Source organism: Coccinella septempunctata, chromosome 8 (assembly GCF_907165205.1).
Source record: "Coccinella septempunctata chromosome 8, icCocSept1.1, whole genome shotgun sequence".
NCBI classification, from domain to species: domain Eukaryota; kingdom Metazoa; phylum Arthropoda; class Insecta; order Coleoptera; family Coccinellidae; genus Coccinella; species Coccinella septempunctata.
The window spans coordinates 747,360-763,323 of NC_058196.1; the positions used below are offsets into that span (position 1 = coordinate 747,360).

The 15,964-nt window shown below is 32.6% G+C and overlaps 1 protein-coding gene across 1 annotated transcript; it reads right to left on the minus strand.

The window, feature by feature from the left end:
- Positions 1-1,812: 1,812 nt before the first annotated feature.
- LOC123319165 (zinc finger protein GIS2-like) lies at positions 1,813-2,543 on the minus strand. The gene is made up of 2 exons (XM_044906025.1): positions 2,382-2,543; positions 1,813-2,216 (listed from the first exon to the last, which is right to left on the minus strand). The coding sequence occupies exons 1-2, from the start codon at positions 2,437-2,439 to the stop codon at positions 1,813-1,815; spliced, it is 462 nt and encodes a 153-aa protein (XP_044761960.1). The 5' UTR covers positions 2,440-2,543.
- Between the last annotated feature and the right edge of the window lie 13,421 nt (positions 2,544-15,964).

Here is a 15,964-nt window from a genome sequence, read left to right on the forward strand (position 1 = left end):
ACGTATTGTATCTGCACTGGGAGTTGGTGAGGCCTTGTCTGATGAGGAGTATGATTCTGAATCTGTGCAACCAACAGCCACCAAACGTGCCCTTTTTCTACCATCAGGTTTGATTCCAAAAATCCATTTTACTGGAACTATGTTCATACCTTTCATCTTAGGTACTAATGACCAAACTTTATGCTTTTCCATGGATTCCAGTTCGGTTTTAATGGCATTTGTCCACTCTGAGTGACTTATGCTGGAGATAGCTTCTTTGAAACTAAGAGGAACTTCATTCAAAGAAATCATTTCCTTGTCAGAAAGCGAATCTCCAGCTTCGTATGGCGAGTGTTTCATATTATGAATATGAATTGAATTTATATTTGGTTCAGTTGGTAGTTCATCAATATAAACAATTTCAATTTAATTTTCTGTTAGGTCAGTATTCCTGTCTGCTCTTTGATCATCGTTACCAGGTGAGATATTATCACTTGTTGGAATAATCCTGTCTGCTCTTCGAGCATCATCATGTGAGACACCTTCATGTGTTGGGTACTGTCTCGTTTAGAACATAAGCTCTTGAGCAAATTTGGTTGTTTATTGAATGCTTTTTCATAAGGTGTCAAATAATCAATTGCAGAGTGAGGTGTTCTATTATATAAATACTCAGCACAATGGGCTGCAAGACCCCAAAATGATTTTGGAAATCCAGATGTAAACAATAGTGCTCGAATGCGTTCTTCTAGTGTTCTGTTAAGCCTCTCAATAGTCCCATTATGTTCATGAGCATATGGTTCTGCAGCTTGGATTTGAATTCCAAAAACTCTGAGAACTTCTAATGTTTTAGCACCTATAAATTCAGTACCATTGTCACACCTTAGAAAGCGAAAATGATGATTAGGCTGAAACATTGTTTTGAAATTTACAAATGCTTTATCCAGACAATTGGACACTTCAGTTTTGTTTTTAATAGTGAAAATCATTAAATAGCGTGAGTAATCATCTAGTACAGTCAATATATACTTATTTTGTTTTATAAATGTAGGAATAGAAAAATGAATCAGATCAGCATGAATTATTTCACATGGATGTTGAGCACCGTCTCTGTCAGTATTAAAACTTTTTATAGTCATTTTACTCTGAGCACATATTTGACATTTGGAAATTGTTTTCTCAAAAATAAAATCATTCATACCCAGTGAGTTACTCTTCAGTTTATTTAAATAGTTTTGAGAAATGTGTCCCATTCTATTATGCCAAAGGTCCCCCTCCGATATAAGCAATTCCCTTTGTTTTGGTGAGAGTTTCTTGACTTTCTTATTTCTTTTTGATTTAGCGATAGATGAACTATTCTTGTTTAAGACAATGGGAGACTGTTTCTCTTTGTTGGATACATTTATTTCAGAAACATTAATATATGAATTATTTAGAATGCTATTACACTTATCCACTGGAGAGCGAGTTTTAGTCAGCAAACGGAATAAGTTATGCTTGACTTGTATCAATCCAATCTTTTCTTAAAATTTTCTGGAATAAATGAATCCGTTATTATTGTTCAAGATGGTTATTGAATGTTTGAACCCTCAAGATGTTCTCAGTTAGCTCTGGAACTAGTTGAACTGAATATAGATTGACCAGGTGACATTTCGATCCAAATCTCAATAAAATCATGAGTGAACCTTGTCCCAAAGCCTTCATATGTGTTTTATCACTAGCGAGATGGACTCTTTTTGGGTTTTCGTAAATTTCTAGTGTCTCTAATATCAAAAACTGCATGATGTGTTGCACCCGAGTCCACAATAAAAAACAGATCTTTATCAAAATAATTGATTAACATTCAATAACAATTTCCTTGTAATCTTGTGGCATTGTTTTACCTTTCTTTTCAAGTGAACAATCTTTTACTATGTGCCCAAATTGGTGGCAGCAGTAGCAAAACTTCTTATTATATTTGCATTCAGAACTTTTGTGAAAATAAGTTCCACATTTCCCACACCTATTCTGCATCTTTTCCTCCTTTGTCATATTGTGAAGTTTTACAATTTCGTCATTTGAATATAGATCAGTCAGATTAACTTTCTGCATTTTAAACAACTCAGCTGGAGTTTTAACTTTCTTGTCACCAGACCCTCTCGAGTCACAATCATGTCGGGTTTTGAACCCATCTGTTCTGGGTCTTTTGACCCTAGAGTCATATCTTTCTCCAAAGGAGCGTTTAACTACATGTTTTTGTCCTGTAATTATATTATTTATAAAAATATCTGATTTCGAATGGAAACCATCGAAACACACAATATTATATTCACATAATTCATATTATAGATCTATATTATAGAGCTCATATTCTAATTTTATTACATTTTCATGATCATGACTAATAACAGATTTGAAGAACTTACGGCAATTCCTATTATCAACATCTAAAAATCTTTGTTTTACATGGTCGATAGTCCTCATCTCCTTAGGGCATTGCAGTATTGTGTTGTAGAATATTGAATATGGATGACCTTCCTTATATTCGTCATCAATCCTGACCAGAAACTTAGACACACTAAGTGCTTTCCAATATATCAAGCACTTTGTGCACGAAACCCATGGGCTCGACGCTCATGAGCTTGGCACACAAGAATCAATTGGAACAAACTTCGATGAGTTTTGTGTCAAGTGTCAAATTTTAAAACATAACCACAAATAATTTGTTTACTTCATTGACGTTATATCTAACGTCAATGGTTTACTTGTTGTTTTGTCCGAAATAATCGATTAATTAAATAAAAAATACGAATACTATGGAAGCACTTATTTGTAAGTATACTTGGTATACTGCATTGTACTTTTTTTCAAATAATAATGTAATAAATATTTAACAATTTATTGTAATGTATAATTTTTAGTTTGTGCATCAGATACTATGTCTGGCTGGTCCACTTCTTCATCTTCAGATGAAGAGGAACATCTTAAAATTACAAAAATAGAAAATTTTGTAGAGCAAACAGTCAAGCAATACGATCCTGACACTTTTAAACGCCACTTCCGAATGAAACGAGAAGCAACCAATGAAGTTATTGGTATGTGCTTATTAGTACTATAGTCTATCCAAATCCGAGAGGCCAGCGTAAACAAACTGACTAACGCGTGATCTTATTTGAGGGTACGTCCAAGATGCACGCTGGTATAAGCAGGAAGTCAGATTCAGATTTTCGGCGCCGAGTGTCTGACTCCGGGTGTGTGGCCAAAATGCAAGCAGGTTGTAGGCGGTACCTGTCCGTATCTGGCACTGAACTGGATCAGTGTCATGGAACTTACAAGAGAACAGGCAGCAGCTTTATTGCTGCTTAGTGACAGTGTTGCGTCGAAATTAAGACCAGTGAGAAGTGAAGTACATCCTATTAATAAGTTAAGAGCTACTTACGGGGAATACACACATCTTTTTCCGCAACTTCTTGCCGACGAAAACAGATTTTTTGAATATTTCAGGATGAGCCCGGACACATATTATTTTATCCTGTCAAAAATTAAACACAGGCTCACAAAAAATTGGGCGAATTACCACAAGACCCCAATTCAACCGGAAGAGAGACTGCATGTCACCTTGAGGTAATGAAACACATTTCTATAAATTATAATTGTTTAATTTTTGTAAAAAGGAAATGTGAACAAATATCCAATTGTATTAGATAAGCAAATACATTCAAGGTTCAATGTTGCAAACATCTGGGAAATTAAAGTTTTATCTTGTTCACAAATGTAATAAAAGAAAAATGACATTGAACTAGCTAACTTTTGTTAACTGTATTGTTCAAAAGTAGAATTGTACACGTTTAGTGACTGTGCGAAGCTCGAGCCTCCTGAGAACCCTTCTTGATTTGGTGGATATGCACCTTCGGGTGATGGCTGCATTTGACTAAAGTTGTTGACTGATGGTGGTCTAATGTCATATGACGTGACTGTTGGTGGCCTGCTATCATAGGAAGATCCCGTTGACAGAGCTGTAGATGGTCTACTGCTTGTAAACGTTACTGGAGATCCTTGCTGCGAATGATTTTCAGCAAACGCAAACTCGTCCACAACTTGCTGTATCCGGCTCCGAAATCTAAGCTTTTTTTCTTGTGGAATTTGTCAACGGGTATGTCATTTCGAGGGTTGGCATTCAGTTTTAGAATGGGAAAATCTACAGTGGCTAAGATAGTGAAAGAGACAGTCACTGCAATGTGGGAAGAATTGCAACCAATTTATATGCCAACTCCATGTGAAGAAGATTTTACTAGAATAGCTAAGGATTTCGCTGAACTTTGGAACTTTCCACACGTGATAGGGTGTCTCGATGGCAAACACATCAGAATCAAGTGCCCGGATGGCTCAGCTTCAATGTTTTTTAACTATAAGAAGTACTTTTCCATTGTTCTACAAGGTTTAGTAGATGCTTCCTACAAATTTATTACCGTTGACGTTGGTGGATATGGTAAGCAGAGTGATGGCGGAACTTTCCTTGCATCTCACTTGCACGAATTCATTGCATCTGGAGATATAAAATTTCCAGAACCGGAAATGTTGCCTAATACCAATGTCCAAGCTCCTTTCATAATGTTGGCCGATCAGGCATACCCACTACTACCTCATTTAATGACACCTTACAAGAGGAAAACCTTAACCCCCAGGAGAAAGAATTTCAACAACAGGCTATCAAGAGCTAGAAAAACAGTTGAATGTGCGTTTGGAATTCTCTACGCAAAATGGAGAATACTCTCAAAAGAATTGGAAACTGAGGTTGATTTGACAGAAATGATGATTAAGTGTATATGCGTTCTTCACAACACTATATTGGAACGTGAAGGCTTTCAAAGACATATGACAGAGGTTGAGGTTGCAAATGATTCAGTGGTGTGGCAGAGGGAAGGTAGGCAACTGGGTTCAGCAAAGGAAATTAGGAATACTTTTGCAATGTTCATGGAAAAATACCCACTCTCCTACAAAGACAATGAATGATCTGAGAATTTTTTCCCAACATAAGTGCCTTTTTTGCAAAAACTTTCTTAATAATGGTCAAGTTAAACTGTTTACTTAAGATGTATTCATTAAAATGTAAGCCACAACAATATTATTTGCAATTGTTTAATTTAACCTAATGTCCTTTTTTGTTTGTTTTTATTTTCATATTATCAATGTACTTACCATCAATCTTCATTTCCAAGGATATCTTTTTCCAACAGGCATCAACGATGTTCCTATTGGAATGTTCTTTGATGCGCTTATCCCATATTGGTGGATTGAGCTGAACTTTCGATATCAATTCGTCGATATCCATAATTAAAGTGATGATAAAACACTTGCACTCGAACACAAGATCAAAAATAAACAGTCTGATTAGCAGGTTGTCTGAAACCAGAATGAACAATTCATTCCGGTAAAAATCTGAGTCAGACTGCCTGTGCGCAGGAAATCGGCGCGCAGGTGCACTATGGCCACTTCGGTTTACTAGCATGGGAAGATAAGCTCGCCGAGTCTGACTCAATCGGCGCCGACAATCTGACTCAGAAAACCAGCGTGCATCTTGGACGTACCCTGAGGTACTCCTCTGATTGGTCAAAGATTCAGGAACGCCATGTTTGCAGGTGGGAGTAATGCAGAACCGCATTACGTTTGATTCATTGATTGTATGCGAATTGTTGTGCAGAACTGCAGAGGTCATTCATTGCTTTTTCTTTCGTAAATTGGTTTATAGTTGTAGCAAGTTATGCAAGTTACAAGCATTTAAGATAATGTCAAGTACTGATACCGCTGAGGAATCGCGTGTTGACTTAAGTCCTCCAAAGAAGAGACGTCTGAAACGACACTTCAATGCCGAGATAAAAGAAATGATTTTGAATACTTATAAAATTGAGATTATTCAAAATTCAGGAATGTGTTTAAAGGACGTAGAACTCCGAGTTGCTGAGAGACTTGGCATTGGAGCTCGAAGTGTTAGGAGAATTATTTCCGAATACATAAATTCCGGTGTTCTATCACAGCCGGCAACAAATCAAAATCGGACCACCAAATGGGAGTCCTTATCAGATTTCGATAAAAATGTAATACGGCGAAAAGTTCACGAGTTTTTCTTCAGAAATGAACACCCGACTATAGAGAAAGTATTAAAAATAGTTAATGAAGACTCGAACTTGCCAAATTTTAAGAAGAGTACCTTCTCTATAATACTGAAAAAACTTAATTACAAATATGGACGTCGCCAACGCAACAGTTTTTTAATGGACCGTGACGACATTAAATGTTGGAGAAGAAACTATCTCACGAAAATTAGGGCCTTCCGTGATGAAAACAGGAAGATTTGCTACTTGGATGAAACTTGGGTAAATGCCGGTCATACTAAATCCAAAGTGTGGACCGATGAAACAGTTACATCTTCTCGGCAAGCGTTACTTGCTGGACTACCTACTGGATTAAAAAATCCGTCTGGTAAGGTCTTGAATTTTGAGTTGAACCCTCGTTTAACCCTCGGTTTCATGAAGCTTGATCAGAGAATCAACGATCGATGAACGTCAATTAGTTTTCAGTCGATAAGTTGGTCATAAGCATTCTGAATATCATTCTTGCACCAAATAATTATCTATACACGCCCATTTAATGATTCCCAACTGCTACTTCTCCAATATATTCGGAAATATGAAAGTTTCAATGATTTTAGTCGGGAAATCTAATGCCAAATCGTTGATCGAGCAATTAAAGTTTTGTGAAACTTAATGTAAGTACCTTTTTGGTGGAAAACAATTTCAACATTCTTTTTCAAATGAAGTGAATATATTTTTCCAGGCAAAGGGCAAGGAATTATAGTGTGTCATATTGGCAGTGACACTGGTTTTTTAACTGGAGGACTCTGGACTTTCCAATCCAAAAAAACTGGTGACTACCATGAAGAAATGGATGGTCAGTCCTTCGAAAAGTGGTTCGAGGGTATACTTCCTAAATTGGAGGAAAATTCTATAGTTGTTTTAGATAATGCTCCTTACCATTCAGGGAAAATGGAAAAAATTCCTAATTCACAATTCAGAAAGAGTGATATCCAACAATGGTTGAGGGAGAAAAATATTGATTTCACCTCTGACCTCATAAAAGCGCAATTGTTGCAGATAGTCAGGCAGAACAAAGAAAACTTTGAAAAATACATCGTGGATGAAACCGCAAAGGCCCAAAATATTACTGTACTCAGATTACCGCCCTACCACTGTAAACTGAACCCTATTGAGTTGATTTGGGCCGATGTCAAGAATTTTGTGGCAGATAAAAACACCACATTTAAAATGGCTGACGTCCAAAATCTTTTTCAAGAGGCTCTCTCACGGGTTACTTCCGAAAGATGGAGAAAGTGCGTGGAACATGTCAAACAAAAAGTTGAGGTAGACATGTGGAAACTGGATAATATTATGGATGATATAACACCAGTCATCGTCAACTTAGAAGAAAGTTCTGCATCTTCTGACGATACTACGGGCTAGTCACTTTTACAAAAAAATATTGTTACACATTTATATACGTCCCAGCAAACATGATAACGTTATAATGACGTGAAAAATTCGTCACCTGTTACGTCATTTTCACTAGTTGAAAGACGTATGTTAGCCGTTGCCATGACGGCAAAATGTCACAGACCAAAGACGTCATTTTTAGTACGTCTGATTACGTCTGCCTGTAACCAATAAACGACGTTTTGTGACGTCAGAATACGTCTATTATTAGTTTCAGTGACGTGGTTTTCTTATATATATATATATATATATATATATATATATATATATAATAGACAATGATTAAGGGGTGTGGGAAATGATTGGTGTTATATTTGTACTCTCTTCTTTATTTCATATGTCTACGTTTCGATCCACATTGGGATCTTCTTCAGGACAACTAAAAACATGAATATAAATCAGCACATAAATGAAAGACAAACAATAAGGTGACCTACCGAAATACAGAGGTGTTCAAGTTGTTTCCAGAGTTACAGCAATCATAATAATAATACGCAGTTAACACAGGGTAGACTGTCAGGAGGTGCATATATCCAAATGAATATGATAAATCCTATATATCTTGCAGCAATGAAACTATAATCGACACAAAGAGGCACATTCGGAAGTTTCTAAACTATAGAGCATCTAAGAGAGGTTAAACGAAGCGGAGCATAGAACCAGGTGGAAACCCGTGAACATAAAACCATGAATTGGTCTCAAGGAATTGTCATATTTTTCATTTATTACATTAATTATTTATAAGATGTTGTTATTGTGTTATTTCTAATTTAATTTATTATATTTATTTATTTATTTTATTTTATTCATTAAATGTCCCATCATTATCACTGTCACATTTCCAGTCTGTTCACTCATTCACCTTTATCTAGTTGTCTTCCTTACACTTTGGTATCACTATTCCAGTCCTTTTCTTCCATCAGTCAATTGTTCTCCCCTTTATTAGTTTCATTGCTGCAAGATATATAGGATTTATCATATTCATTTGGATATATGCACCTCCTGACAGTCTACCCTGTGTTAACTGCGTATTATTATTATGATTGCTGTAACTCTGGAAACAACTTGAACACCTCTGTATTTCGGTAGGTCACCTTATTGTTTGTCTTTCATTTATGTGCTGATTTATATTCATGTTTTTAGTTGTCCTGAAGAAGATCCCAATGTGGATCGAAACGTAGACATATGAAATAAAGAAGAGAGTACAAATATAACACCAATCATTTCCCACACCCCTTAATCATTGTCTATAATTGTTCGGGAATTAAACCAGTGTGTATATATATAATTATATTTTTTACGATGAAAATTCCGTTTTTAAAAACACAAACTTTATTTTAAAAATTTACAACAGTGACTAGAGACTACTCTATGTAATGAGACAAGCAAAGTAACTGATTGACTTCTGAATTAATTCTCCTCTTGCATCCTGAATGAATTGATATTTATAACATTGGGTTATCTTAAAAGAGATAAGGATGCAGGTGCACTATTGCGTAATATTAGTATTGTATGGCTATATGTAGATTCAAATGAGTAACAAACAAAAGTCTAATTTAAGTTAATAAGGGTTAGGATTATGTAATTCCTCCCCACCTTGGATAAAGGTATCTCCCAAAGGAGTAGCTTTACAATTAAAATGATTATTAAAATATTTAAAAGCTAAAAATGCAATTATTGCTAAAATTATCAATATTAAAATTACTAAAAATGTATGATTATTATTTTGGAAGTTCCATCCTTCCAACTCTTCCAAATGGATATCTGGGATTTCTTCATCCTCTGTAGCATCATCTTCTTTCTTGGAGTATTTGTGTTTAGGTACCATCTTGGGTAAAACGATGAATTTTTCTTCACTAATAACTGCAGTTGGGGAAATTTCTTTTTGACCATTACTGACGACACAACTTGTGCGTATAATAGCGATTGGAGGAACAAAATGCCATTTTGTTTGATGAGGGCAATCTTCTTTAATTTTTGTGTTTTCCACGGAGAGGATATTTCCATCTTCTAATAATTTGAGGTTTGACGTAGGAACCATTTTTCGTCTTGTACAATTTTCGAAGTGGGTTTTCAAGATATTTTCCATACATATTGGAGGCTTGGATAATGAGTCTTGATCGCAGAGGAAATCATCTTCGACTGGATGACATTCACTTGTTGACCATTTTAATGTCTCTTCTTGTGAGAGCAAATAAGGATAGGTAAAGGGAAGGGTAAGATTGTTTTGAGGCAAATAGTAAAATTTATGTAAATCAAAACTATCTTCATAAATTGTTGGAATTGATATTAGAAAAAGTAAGATCTTGTCTTTGAAAATAACTTTTGTATGACACAATTGATAGTAATCTTTTATGTGATGCATTGGAATAATAGTGACATTTTTGACTAATTCTACGAATTTTGTGTACGGTAGAATAGATTCATGTAAGAGATGTAATCTGGCAAAACTAACTGCCGTTTGAATTTCGTCTAATGTATTCTTAATATCTTTGATTTCAAATGTCATGAGATGCATTTGTTGAACATCCCTCAATGCTGGCACAATTTGCAGTAATTTAAGATTATCATTCAATTTTTTAAATTTCTCATTATATTTATCCTTAAGGTCATTTACAATAGTCGCGATCTGTTTTTGATTCTTTATGAGTGTCTTCTCATTTTTCTCTATGCTATTAAAATAAGTTCTATAAAGTTCTTCATCATCAGAATCTAATGTTCCAAATAGTATTTTAGAAATCTTGCCACCAAGGTTAATTAATCCTCTTTTAATTCTAGTTTTTTCATTTAAAAGTTCCTCGAACGTATTAGTATTAATTTCATTAGTATGTAATAAATATTCGTAATTAGCTGTAGCTGCAAAACCCAACTGTTGATGCTTCAATGCTTCAATTTCTACTTGATATTTAAAAATTATATCTTGTATTTTTTTTTAAATCAATATGATAAATTAATTGCAAATTCTTCCTTGTTACGTAAGCCTTTCCTAGCAAAATAGGCAAAATATTATTTTCTATTGGAATTATTTCAAAGGGAGTGATCAAAATTATCATTTCGCATAATATAAGAAAGAAGCTCGTTTTCAGGAGCATTATGTCTGAAACAAAATAAACTATTTTTTCTTTCGTTGTTTGAGAATTCTTTTATGATAAATATGCTTATTCTTTTTATCTTGAATACGATGTGAATCAATTTCTCGAGCATCTATCTTTTTAAATACCGGATCTAACTTTCTTGTAATAGGATTTTTAATATAAGTGGGATTATCATTTAATGGATGGTCTTCTTCAGCGGACCTTTTCTGATTTATGTTTTCCAAACGATTAATACTTTTATGCTTTCTTTTTTCTAATTCTTTCGAAATATCATTGAGATTTTCCACATAATTTTCAACATAATCTTGTATTTGTTCATTATGAGTTTTTTCAATGGGTAATGAATAATTTAAATCGGCTTTGATTATTTGCATTGGAGTCATTTCTAGACTCGAATGATTAGAATTATTATAACTTAATAAAGCAAGAGCTAATTTATTTTGAAAAGTAGAATTTTTATCATCAATAGTATGTAATTGCTCAATTAATGTTGAATGAAATCTTTCCACAGTTGCATTAGAATTTGGATTGTAATTTGTGATATAATGAATTTCGATTTTATGTACTTTACAAAAATCTTGGACGACACTATTTTTAAATTCTAATCCGTTGTCACACGTGATTTTAGAGGGTACACCATAATGACTAAAATACATTATTAATTTATTAATTATTTCCGTTCCTGTTTTCTGAATTAGAGGATAACATTGTCCTAATCTTGAAAATGAATCTACTATACTTAAACAATAGGTTTGACCAAATCTTATGGTATCACAATAAACATGTGTAAAGGGTTTTGATCCTATAGGGTTAGGTTTGAATTGAAATTGTATAGGAGTTCTTTCGTATTTACTCTTCTGACATATTTCGCATGAGTTAATATAATTTCGTACATCTTTATTCATATTAGGCCAATAATATTTTCGTCTTAAACTAATTAAATTTTCGCTTACACCACGATGTCTAGTTTTAGTTTCATGATATTGTTGAATTCGTAAAATTTGTTCTTCTTTATCTTCAACATCTTCAACAAATATTTTAGAAATTTTAAATTTAATAGTTTTATAATCGAATTTGTCTTGTAGGATTCTAATAAGGGATTCTTCTAACTCTTCGGATTGAAAATATATCGTGTAAGGTTTTTCAGGACGAACATATTCTTTAATGAATTTAAATAAATCATTATCAATGGAATTTATCAAAACACGAAATCTTATTTTATCTCCAAATAACTTCGTTTTGGTAACGTTGTAATTTGATGCCATTTTAAATATTATTTGCAAAGGATATGCATTTAAACATCGTTCCGTATATGGTAACTCTAAAATTGGATTTTCTACGTTGCTATGGACAGTAAAATCATCATTTTCATCATTTTCATTATTATTATCTTGATTCAAATCGCTTTCAATATTATTTTCATTATTATCATCATTATTATGATTTTCATTTGAGTGAGTTCCTTCATTATTATCATTATTAATATTCTGATTCGAATTATTAGTATTTTTATCATGAGCATTCAAGAGCTCTAAACATTCATCTAGTTCCTCTTTAGTAACTTGATTAATCATTGACGCTAATTCGTCTTCATCTACTTCTTCATAAGTAGCTTCTTTAATCAATTTCATAAATTCTTCGTATTCAATACCATTAAAATCAATATTTTTATTATTTACTTCCTTTTTCTTTTTACTTCGAATATTATATATCATTATATTTATATTTGAATGCATAAAGATGAATTGTATCATTTTGAGAATTATAGACCATTCCAATTGGTCTAGACCACACGCAATTCGTGGTAACGCTAAATATTTCTCATTATTATTTTCACATAATTTCCGTAAATCTATTAACGCTTTAAAAACTGTTTCATACTTCGGTTTTTCATAATAAAATTCTTTCGTAATTAAATAGTAAATATTTCTATTATCTCGGTTAATAAAAGCAACTTCTCCTGTTGACTTATTTTGCGATTTTAATTCATTGATTCCTTCGTATTTTTGTTTAAACGTTGAAGCAATACCTTTATTCATATGAAAATCTTTTGATACACAATGGGCTAACGCATATTTCTTGGGGGTTTAAATAAATTACCTTCTTTTTCTTGAACATTAAAATTTTCTTCAATTTCTTTTTTATCGTAAAGTTTCAAAAATTCTTCGTAATTCAAATGATCGGTTGAATTCAAAACAATTCTACTAAGGGCATCGGCATTATTATTTGAACCTTTCTTATATTTAATTTCATAATCATATTCTACTAATTTAATACGCCATCGCATTAAGCGTGAATTTGGTTCCTTTAAAGAGAATAACCATGTCAAAGGTTTATGATCCGTGTATATCGTAAATTTTCTTCCGTATAAATAGGGTCTAAAATGCTTACATGACCAAACTATTGCGAGGAGTTCTTTTTCAATTGTACTTTATCTCGTTTCTGCAGGGTTCAATGTTCTACTTGCATAAGCTATTGGTAGGTCATTCGGAGGATTACCTTGAGATAAAATACTTCCAATTGCAAAACCTGATGCGTCGGTACTTAGCACAAAGGGCTCATTGAAATTTGGATATCGCAATATAGGGTGATTCAATAATTTTTTTTTGCATACTTCAAAGGCTTCAATATATTTCGGATCTATAACATTAATTTTTGCGTCTTTTTTCAAACATGCCGTTAATGGTTTCGTAATTTTCGCGAAATTAGGAATGAATTTTCTATAATAACCAACTAAACCAAGAAATGACTTAATTTCTTTTTGTGTTTTAGGAATAGGGAAATGCTTAACCGCTTTTAATTTATTTGGATTGGGTTTAATTCCTTCAGGGGTAATAATATGTCCTAAAAATTCAATTTCATTTTTGAAAAAGTGACATTTGTCTAATTGTATTTTCAAATTATCTTTCTTTAAAGCTTCAAGAATAGTATGAATGTCAGCTAAGTGTTGTTCGGGTGTATCAGAAAATATAATAACATCATCCATGTAAATATAGCATATTTTTCCAATATATTTTTTCAAAACGTCATTCATTAATCGCTGAAAAGATGCTGGGGCATTTTTTAAACCGAAAGGCATTCTTAGAAATTCATAGTGACCATCTTCAACAGTAAAAGCTGTTTTTTCAATTGAATCTTCATCAACTTCTATTTGATGAAATCCGGACGCTAAACAAGCACGGTAAAATATTTTTTATTTCCTAATTTGTCCAATATGCTTTCAATTTGAGGTAGAGGATATTTATCATCAATTGTTTTATCATTTAATTTTCTATAATCAATTGCCATACGCCATTTTGTTTTACCTGATAAATCTTGTTTCTTTGGAACAATTACAACTGGAAAAGACCATGGGGAAATACTCGGTCGAATAATCTTTTTATCTAACATGTCTTTAATTTGACTTTTCACTTCTTCGCGATGAATTTCAGGATATCTATAAATTTTACAATGGACCGGGGCATCATCAGTCGTACGAATTTTATGTTTTACTCTGTTTGAAAAATTAAGGGGTTGACCAGGGAGTTGAAGTACTTCTTCATTTGTTTGAAGTATTTTCATTAATTGACTATTTAATTTCGGTTCTAAATGACTTAAATCGATTGGAATCTCCGTTTGATTCTGACAAACTTGTTGGTAATGAAAAGGTATTTGACAATTATCATTAAAAATAATTTGATTTTTGAAATCTAAGTTAAGTCCATATTTATTAAGAAAATCTGCACCAATTAAACCATCATAATTTTTATGAAATTTATACAAAATAAAAGGATGAAAATCATCAGTTCTAAATTCTGAAAATAGTGGTAGTAAAACTTTTTCATCAGAAGTTTGCTTTCTAAAACAAGCAGTTAATGTAGTCGATTCTTTGAAAATATTTTTAGGGAAATTATTGTACGCAAATTTTGGATCTATTAAACAAACTGAACATCCGCTATCAATTAATAATTTACATTTTGGATTTGAAAATTCAATATAAGGTAATTGATTAGAGTGATCTAATGAATTATTTAAGTCAATGGCTCTTCTTGAGGCGTTTCGTGAAAATTTTCATTACTAGGATAACGATCAGGATCTTTAGAAGTAGATTGTACATTCGTTAATTCTTCAAACGTAAAATTAGGTTTTGGATTTTCATTTACGAATCTTCTTTGAGGATTTATATCATATTGTGAAGAATAATTTGGACGTTTTTGAGGATAATTTCTGCTTTGAATGGACATTCTTTCTGGAGGACTATTATTTCGATAGTTAGGATTTGGTTTAAAAACATTTTGATTATCATTTTTATTATATCGATTTCCAAATACTTGCTGATTTGTCGGATAATTATATTTTACTGGACGTTGATTGAAGTGTATCGGTTGCGAAGGAAATTGCGCATTTCTTTGATTATTTTGATTAAAATGATTAAAATGATTGAAATTATTAGCAGGACGATTATAATTATTTGCTGGGCGATTGTAATTATTTGTTGGGCGATTAAAATGTGTAAAATTCACTTTTCGATCATTTTGGTTAAAATTATTAGAATAGTTATTCTTAATTGGTTGAGGCTTATTCCGTCTGCTTCTATCGAGTAATTCATATTGTTCTAAATTAGAAATATAATCTTTCACAGCATTTACAGTATCATCAAAGCTATAGTCATTATGCATAATTAAATGCGTTCTTAATTCGGAGGGTGAATTTGAAATTAACACTGTTTTGCAAATTTTTAGAATATTCGTTTTATACAGTAATTTTTCTGGATCAGTCATTGGGTCTGCATCAATTCGATAATTAATTCGTATTTTTAAAGCAATTATGCGTTCTATAAAATTCAATAAATCTTCATGTGGCTTTTTATTTAAAAATTGTAACTAGGTTGATAAGATCTCCAAATTTAGTATAGAGAAATTGTTTGAGAAGTTCCCAATTATTAGGAATATCGGAAGTTAATACTTCAGCACGAGCTCTATCAATTAATTTCGATTTTACAACAGCAAAGCAATAATTTTTAACAATTTGGTTCTCATTAGCGAACATCATTAAATAATCTTCAGCATTTTGAATAAACGAATGCAACTCATTTTCTATACCTGAAAATTGAGGTAATAGCATGCCAAATTTTTCTGCAATAGACAAATCTATTCTTTCCGTAGCCATTTTAAATTTATTCACTTTTCTATTCTTTTTGAAGGAAAAATGCTTAATTGAAGTAATCTTGAGATTTCGTTATTTTAAATAATTATTCAATATTAAAAATTCACGTTATTATCGGTTTTTTGAAAGAAACCTAGAAAAAACTCTTTGAAATCGGTTTTAATGAAGAAAAACCTAGGAAAAACTTTGATAATCGGTTTTTTAGAAGAAACGTAGAAAAAA